We start from the raw sequence: 8,261 nt of genomic DNA, 5'->3' as shown, positions 1-8,261 counted from the left end.
AAAAAAAAAAAACGGTGTTACTATGCCTGATATTGGTGATCCGTTTTGTACCTCAATAGGTAAGTCAACTCATACATGAGTAAAGTGAAATAAATATGAAAAAAAAAAACAATGTAGTTTTTTTCATTTCTCGCTCTATAGTCCTTCTGGCACAGATTTACGGTTACAAATAATGTTCTTAATGAAATCTTAATATACTTTCAATTACCTAATACTCTTCTTCTTCATCATCGTGGTCATTATCCTCATCATCCTCAGTACCAGCATCACTATCATCATCACTATCACTATCACCCTCATCTTCAGTACCTGCATCGGTATCATCACTATCCACATCATCACTATCCTCTTCGTCATCATATTCAGTTTGAACATGGATCTCCGTAGCGGCCTCAGTACCAGTTCCTGTAGTAACACCAGCAGTAGCGGCATCTGTTGCCGTCTCATCTCTCTCACTGTGTTGTTGTTGTTGTTGTTGATGTGATGGTGTTTGTCGCTGCCGTCTCCGCCGTCCCCGCTGCGCCTGCGTGACTTGCGGACGGTACTTCTGCACGGCGTGCAGCACCGCCGGCCCCAACACGTGCTGCAGCGCCTCATGTGAAGAAGTGGCATCTAAATAAGCCTCCAGAGCGTCCACATCTTGCGGCTGCGGCAGTCGGGCGTCTAATGTCGTCTGATGTGTGGGAATAACAAAGCGGGCGTTTGGGCCGTCGCCGGTGATGAGTGCCTTCCGCGCAGACTGCAGTTGCTGCGGACGTGGATCGTGCTCCATTTCCGCCACTGCGCAAAGTACTCCAAAGTGTAAAGTATCAAAGGCAATACGAGGATCGCTGTTAACCAGCATGTCAAAATAACTACTGGATGTTGTAGTGGCTGGTGGTGATGGAGAGGTACTCATTTGTGGCCAGAACTAATCTACAATAATTATTGTTATTATTGTTTTTTTTTTTTCTTGTCTCACACTACCATCTGTTGAACGCAGATATTCACAAGTATACATTAAAGTATTTGACATCACATATCGTATAGTGAGAGTAAGGGTGGGGGAAACAAAGTGAAAGTTGAAAAAAAAAAAAAAACAGACGTATATATATATAAATAAATTCCTGCAGAGAAGTATTAGGTTCATAGGATCAGAAAAAAAATTGTGGTAAATAGAATCTTTGAGAATGGAAAAGGGGATGATTAAATAATACATCCAGAAAGGTTTTTTTTTCCCAATGAAAAGAAAACAGAAATAAAACATAACAGCAAACGGTACTAAGCATCCAATCTAAGTAATAAAAATAAAAAGAAGAAAGGAAAGTCACGATGGTACACGGAAGAAAAAAAGAAAAAAAGAAAGAAAAGAACAAAAAGACTAACTTATACAGCATCTGCTGACTTATTATTCTCATGCTGATGCCGTAGCTCCTCATTCCATGCATATAACTCACGTCTTCGTTGTTCTTTACGCTGCAAAATATTCTTCTCTATTCTCTGTTGAGTCATTTCTTTTGCCCTCCCACTATCTTTGCAAGACGATGAACGCAACGCTGGCGGCCGTATTCTTAAAGCTGACCGCAGAGAACTCTGTAATTGTGTTACTGGTTTTGCATGTCGGGGCGAAGGCAACTGACGTGAGGCCTTCTCCGGTTCAGTGTGCAGTTCATGACCAGAGCCGTGATTTATGCTGCCCGTATTGTTACCATTCACTTTACTAATACTACTACTACTACGACCACTGTTTCTATTATTATGACTATTAGTACTATTATTATTATTATTATTATTTTTCCCCGTCATGAGGTGACGAATACGCAATAAGTCATTGGGGTCCTCACGCGGCTTTGGCAACACAGGAACACTTCCTGGTACTTCTTCTGAAGCTGCCAATTTCAATATTGCTGTCGCCGCAGCAGCAACAGAGCCATTACCGCTGCCATTACTAGTATAAACTCCAGTTGTTCCTCTTATGCATCGTTCTTTTGGTCGTTGTTGTTGTTGTTGTTGTTGTTGTTGTTGTTGTTGTTGTTGATGGGCTACGACTGTTCTTGGAGTGGGAGAAGAAAGTGAAAACGGCCTTTCGCGTGTTGTTGTTCTGTACCGGTTGGATGAACTGACTGGCTGTTGTGTAGAGAAGTTATTGCTGGTAACAGTGCCATTCGCCAATCTTGAGATGGTACCGTTCAACTGATAGTTTTGCTGTTTCATACTCCAGACGTAATCATAAAGAAAAAGAAAAAGAAAAATGCAAAAGCAACTGAAAGAAAAGGAAAAAAAAAGAAAAAAAGGTCTAACCCCTATGAGACTAAACTTAAAGAAGAGAAGAAAAGAAAAGTAAACAAAAAAAAAAGATAGATCTACATGAAAAGTAATAGGGTTCTGGTAGAAATCATATAATATGCATTCTCTTGTCATCATGACCATCACTACGACCATCATCATCATCATCCACCTATTCCTTCTTCTTTTTTTTCTTTTTATTCTCTCTCTCTCTGTCTCTTCTTGACTATTCTTCAAATATATTAATTAGTTCCAGTGTAAACTTCCTCTTTTTTTCCCCCCCCCCTCTTTCTTTTCCCTTCTTCTGCCGTTTCGAAAAGCCTCATCCATCCATCCACCCATCCACACATACACAGAGAGAGAGAGAGAGAGAGAATCTCTCTTTCCATCTACTCATCGCAGACGAAAGTCCTGGTCGTAGTGGCTGGACTGCAGTTCACCGTCGAACTCCACGTGAAGTGCAATGTCGAGATCGCGTGGGTTGCACGCATTCGGGCGGCAACACATGCGGAACTTCGCCTGTTCGCCGCGCTTCATCCGCAGCGGGTTGTGCAGATACAACACCGTCTGCCGCCAGTGCGTGGGGGCGGTGAGGGGCGTTGTGCTGAGCACCACAGCCTCGTGGCCGGCGGTGAAGGGCGTGTCGAAGTGCACGCAGAGGGCGTCCACGCAGTCGGAGCGGGCGGCCGCGAGTGTGAATTCACTCGTGAAGGCGAGATCCTCCTCCCGCACGGTGTTGATATCGAAGGAGAAGAGAGAGGCCGTGTTGGTCGCAATTTGCTCACGGCTCACGGTGTCAATCAGCGGCTCAATGTAACTCAGACGCTTAAAGTAGGAGAAGTCAAATCCCTGGACATCATCCCAGACATCAAAGCGTTCTTGTTTATATTGTTCATCACTGATCCCACACACATACATATTCGCACCGTCGGGGAATAATTTCACATCCGGTGTGCCCCACTTATCGCGGGCATACAGAACAGTGTTAAGCATAGATTCATACAGCAAGAAGTAACCCATCCACTCGCTAATAATGATATCCACCTTTTCATCAAGTTGTAAATCTTCCACTTTACCCTGAATGATAGTAATGACATCTTCAAAGCCGTTGTCCTTCACAATTTGCCGTGCCTGAACAGCCACACTGCTGCAGTCAATACCAATAACTTTGCGAGCTCCAGCCTTTGCTGCAAACATAGAGAGAATTCCAGTACCACAGCCAACATCGAGAACAACCTTATCTTTAAAAAGATACGCATTACGCCAAATAGCATCACGGTAGGAAGTTGTACGATGATAATCTTTCAACATTTCCATATGAATACCATAGTGACTGTAAGAGTCAAAGTAGTAGTCTCCAGTTCCTGACATGGTTTTAGTAGTAGTAGTAGTAGTAGTAGAAGTCTTTTTTTCGGGTAAAACTACTCCAGTGTTATCGACAGAAAGAGTTGACGGAAGTGTAGACGTGAAGAAGCGATGTGAATACAATACACTGCACGGCAAACGTGACCAGCAGTAACAAGAGCAACAGCGGGATGCTAGAGAAAAGCGCAGATGTCGGTGTTGACGATGCGTGATGAAATATCAATTACCCACTTTTTTTTTATTGTCAATGTATACTCTTTCTTTCTTTTTCTTTTTTTTTTTGGTTTTTAGTTTTCTGTCTCCCCTTAGCTTGTGTTTATTCTGCGGTTTTCTTTTTATTATTAATTCTTCGTTCTTTTCTCTTATTTTAACTTTATTTTTTTTTTCTTACTCAAAGTAAAGATTTTTTTTCTTCACCCACACACACTCTCACCTTAACTCTCACTATTTTTTTTTTTTTTTGAGGGAATTCATATGAAAAGAGCGATGAAAAAAGAAAAAAAAAAAGATGTAATAGAACCAATCAAAATATGCAAAGAAATAATCAACAAAGAAAAAAAAAAAGAAAGAAAACACAGATATTGTTAAGTATGAGGGAAGCAGAGAAATTATATACAAATACTTCTGCCCCAATTGTAAGAGAAACAAGATCAATAAAGGAGGTAAGAAGGATAAAGAGAGAAAAAAAAAAGAAAAAAGAAACCATAAAAAAAAAAATTGACGAGGGTAAACATATCATTCACGCATGAAAAAGAAAAGGAGGAATTATTTTTCGTTTTTTTCCTCTTTTTCTTCTCTCCTATCTCTTTAAGTGCATCTATGTATATATATGTATGAACAAGCGCAGTATTTTTTTATTTTTATTATTTTTTTTGCTTCTCTTCGTGTTCCTTGGCACCCTTGTATTTTTTAGTTTGCTTTGTTTTTTCTTTATTTTTTAGTTTCTTTTCCTTTTTTTTTTTCCATTTTGTCTTTGCTTCTTTTGTATTTTCCAAGTTTTGTTTTGTTTTCGTTCGCCCTTTTCCATCTGCTTTTTTTTTCGATTGGAAATACTCAATGCGAAAGAAAAGATATATATATATATATATATATATGGCATTCCAGCAATGATGTGAAGAAGACATTCCTCCCCAACATACTAATATAGCATACAAACACAAGCACAAGCACACAGAGAAACATAAACAAAGAGAGAAAAAAGGAATATATATATATATATATAGAGGTGTATGTGTGTTACGTATCTCTCTCTCTCTCTCTCTCTCTCTCTCTCTCTCCTGGCTATCCCACGGCTGTTTGCATGCGCTGCAGGGTGTCGCCGGTGAAGGTGCCGTCTATGGCCCACACGTTGACGGCCTTCTGCACATAAAGCGCCACCTGCGATGACCGCGGGGCGGTGCCGGCGAGAAGTTCGACCATGCGGGGGATGTACGCATTAAATACGGCCCGATATCGCCCCGGCCGCTCCACCGCCTCGTGCTCGAGCAGCAGCGCATTCGCCAGAAATAAAAACGTCGCCGCCGACTGCAGCGCCTTATCATCACCGGTCGTGGCTGTACTTCCACAGGAATTATTATTATTATTATTATTATTATTATTATTATTATTATTATTTGTATGAGGATTGGGTAATTCACTCGTGTCAGCGGTGGTGCTATTTGTAGGTGGAAGGTTATTAGAGCCCAAAGGAATATCCTTCACATTCCGTATTTGTTTTGATTTCCCCGCGGTGTGCACCTGCGCATCGCAGAGATACCACAATGTATACAGAAATGTCTCTGTCATGGGCAGTCGCTGCATCATGTACTGCACGACCCGCTCTCTGCAGTCGGGACTGTGTTCAACGAGCTGCAGCATCTCCAGAAAGGCGGTGAGATCCCGCTCGCTGCGGAACATGTGCGGCATGTGTGGACCGTGCACGCCATTAGGCGATGCGAAGTAATCAAGTAACGATGACCACAACATGGCAGTTTTATTATTATTATTATTATTATTATTATTATTATTATTATTATTATTCTGATCTGCCAATAAACCCCCTGCCGTCTGCAGGGGTGCTGTATGGCTATTCTTGTTTACATGTTGTTGTTGTTCCTGCAATAGACGAACGTACAGACGTCTCTCTGTGTTGTTGTTGTCATCTATAAAAAGAAATCGGTGTTTGGGATCAGTGACGTGTGCTACACAGTACTCTGCAAAGTTCGGGCTTGAAAGCTGCATGCGTACCACATTCTCAACGAGTTCATTGCGGTCGTCCGCCATTGCGCTACCACGTATCTCCGTAATTGGATTCACGTACACCTATACAAATGAATTATATATATATATATATATATATACAGAAGGGAAAGAAAAGAAGAAAAGAGTATCTACATTACAATAAACACAACTTCATATACAGTAACATTTCAAACTGATTTCATATAGACAGACACCTTCCTCTCCGGAGATATGTGTGGGTGTTGGTGTGTTTCTGTTTGCGTACGTTGTGCGCTTGGAATTTAAAAAAAAAAAAAGAAAGAAAAATAGCGCCACTGCCGTAGAGAAAATTGTTCTTCGTAAATTGAAGAGGAAAAAAAAAAAAGAAAAGATACATTAAAAGAAAAAAAAGCCCAATAATTTCCTTTTTTTTTTTTTTTTCTTCCTTTCAAAAGAAAGGAGAATAAGCCGTAAGTTTATTCATACGTACAAAATAACTAGAAACATCACAGTGGAAAGCAATGTACGCATTCTATCACAAATAGCTACAAAAAAGGAGATCCCAATATAATAATAATAATAATAATAATAATAAAAGAACAGAAATTAAAAAAAAAAATCCTTTTCGTTTCTCCGTTTCCTCCCCAAATGGTCTAATAGATAGACCCTCCACTTCTACCGTTTAGTACTTCTACTACTTCTATTACTACTACGACGACGACGATTGCAAATATTAGTCCCATTACTTATTTTTTTTTTATTACAATTTTGCCTATATTTCAGTACGAATTGGACGGGGACGCATGTTGAGTTGATTTTGTTTTCTTTCCTTCATAATGATTTGTTGTTTTTGATGTTTTTTTTTATTTTTATTGATGGTGTTGTTGTGCTGTGCGCCTTTCCTTTTGATTCCTCCACCACGAGTGCACCCCACGGCATAGTGTTATTATGATGCCGCTGTGAAGTTCTGGCAGCAATGAGTGCCTCCAGCCACGGCCGTTGAGATGTGTATACATAATCCACATACAATCCATCCATATTAATATTATTATCATCATTAGAAGAAGAAGAAGAGGGAAATATACGGTTGGAGTCAAAGAAAACATTTCCATTTAATTTAGATATCAACTCCGAAGCGGCATCCACAGATACATACACAGATGCACAACCACGATGACGTCCATCTTCATTCTCATGGGCCTCAATTCGATGAATCACAACTCCCGGATGTGTGGCGTATAAAAGCCGCAAAAGACTCCGAGCACAATTCACTTCTTTTATCGTTTGGCCAAAAAATAGTTTTGTGTACGGCCCGGCATGCCGTCGACACCGCAGACAACTCTCACGCACAACATCATGTGCCTTTCCGCAGGATCGACAGGACCAGAAACGTGAGGACTGCAGTCCTGTTGTCGGCGCTGCGAGAAGTTCCTCCTCCTGCGGGGCCATTACTCGACTGATATCTGTGCGGTAGACAATTGGATACATCGCCTCATACTGCACGAATCGTTGTGTGATGTGCAGGAAATTGTTATCTTGTGTGCTGAGTGCAATCTCCATCACATGCAGCTGCGACCATAGACACTGCGTAAGAGAAGAGAGAGTGGGTGTATTTGTGAGAGAAAAACGACTTCCACGCGGTGTTTCCACACATTCCAGTGAACCCGCACTGCTTTCTCCACAACTCGCACTGGTGCTGCAACCACTGATGGTTTTCTGACTTCTCATCCCATCCTCTTCATACTTCTGATCGCCTTGGCAAACAACATTATCTTTATTATGATGATTGTTCTCATGCTCATCACATCCCTGTTGTTGGGCAGATTTCTTTCGCCGATGTTGACGACGATGTGGCCGTCGACGCGATGATCCCGTGGCGGAGTCGCTTGTACATTCATCCGAGACTCTCTCCAATTCTTCTCCTTCTTCTTCTTCCTTCTTTCTTTCTTTTTCTTTTTCTTGTTGATCTTGATGTTGATATTCGCTGTTGCTTGGCTGTACGCATAGACTGTAGCGTTTCTGCCGCCCGAGCACGAGTGGCGCGCCCCAATCCAACTGCTCCTCCTCCGCCACTTCCCGCAGCGCCGCGAAGGAGGCGAGTTGCTGCAGCAGTGATGGACTGCGGCAACTCGTGAGATCTGTGCTGATCGCCCCGCCGTGTTCCTGCGAGGTGTCGGAGAGAAGTAGTGTGAGCAGCAGCGCCGTGACGAACACCGCGGGGCTTTTCTTTTTTTTCCCCTCAGGCAACAGCGCCGCGGTGCTGCCGGTTAATCGACAGCCACTGCAAGGCTGCATCCCACAGAGAGAGAGAGAGAGAGAAGGAGTGGATCTTTCCTTTTTCTTTTTTACTTGTTGTTGGCTTACTTTTTACCTAGTAAAGAAGAAGAAGAAGAAGAAAACAAGGGGAAAAGGCAAAAAAAAAGTGCACAAGT

At 41.8% G+C, this 8,261-nt stretch overlaps 5 protein-coding genes across 5 annotated transcripts; all 5 read right to left on the bottom strand.

The window, feature by feature from the left end:
• Positions 1 to 208: 208 nt before the first annotated feature.
• On the bottom strand, positions 209 to 898 carry TM35_000322110 (uncharacterized protein; the record flags this gene model as incomplete). The annotated part of the gene is made up of 1 exon (XM_029028838.1): positions 209 to 898. One exon carries the CDS (start codon positions 896 to 898, stop codon positions 209 to 211), a length of 690 nt encoding a protein of 229 aa, XP_028879962.1.
• Positions 899 to 1,365: 467 nt separating this feature from the next.
• On the bottom strand, positions 1,366 to 2,193 carry TM35_000322100 (uncharacterized protein; the record flags this gene model as incomplete). The annotated part of the gene is made up of 1 exon (XM_029028837.1): positions 1,366 to 2,193. The coding sequence occupies one exon, from the start codon at positions 2,191 to 2,193 to the stop codon at positions 1,366 to 1,368; it is 828 nt and encodes a 275-aa protein (XP_028879961.1).
• A 465-nt stretch (positions 2,194 to 2,658) lies between these two features.
• On the bottom strand, positions 2,659 to 3,636 carry TM35_000322090 (arginine N-methyltransferase; the record flags this gene model as incomplete). Its single annotated transcript, XM_029028836.1, has 1 exon — positions 2,659 to 3,636. The coding sequence occupies one exon, from the start codon at positions 3,634 to 3,636 to the stop codon at positions 2,659 to 2,661; it is 978 nt and encodes a 325-aa protein (XP_028879960.1).
• A 1,275-nt stretch (positions 3,637 to 4,911) lies between these two features.
• On the bottom strand, positions 4,912 to 5,892 carry TM35_000322080 (uncharacterized protein; the record flags this gene model as incomplete). The annotated part of the gene is made up of 1 exon (XM_029028835.1): positions 4,912 to 5,892. The coding sequence occupies one exon, from the start codon at positions 5,890 to 5,892 to the stop codon at positions 4,912 to 4,914; it is 981 nt and encodes a 326-aa protein (XP_028879959.1).
• Positions 5,893 to 6,660: 768 nt separating this feature from the next.
• TM35_000322070 (uncharacterized protein) lies at positions 6,661 to 8,124 on the bottom strand (the record flags this gene model as incomplete). Its single annotated transcript, XM_029028834.1, has 1 exon — positions 6,661 to 8,124. The coding sequence occupies one exon, from the start codon at positions 8,122 to 8,124 to the stop codon at positions 6,661 to 6,663; it is 1,464 nt and encodes a 487-aa protein (XP_028879958.1).
• Between the last annotated feature and the right edge of the window lie 137 nt (positions 8,125 to 8,261).

Source organism: Trypanosoma theileri (genome assembly GCF_002087225.1).
Source record: "Trypanosoma theileri isolate Edinburgh chromosome Unknown TM35_Tth_32_V1, whole genome shotgun sequence".
NCBI lineage: Eukaryota > Euglenozoa > Kinetoplastea > Trypanosomatida > Trypanosomatidae > Trypanosoma > Trypanosoma theileri.
This window is presented reverse-complemented; position numbering and strand designations above follow the sequence as displayed.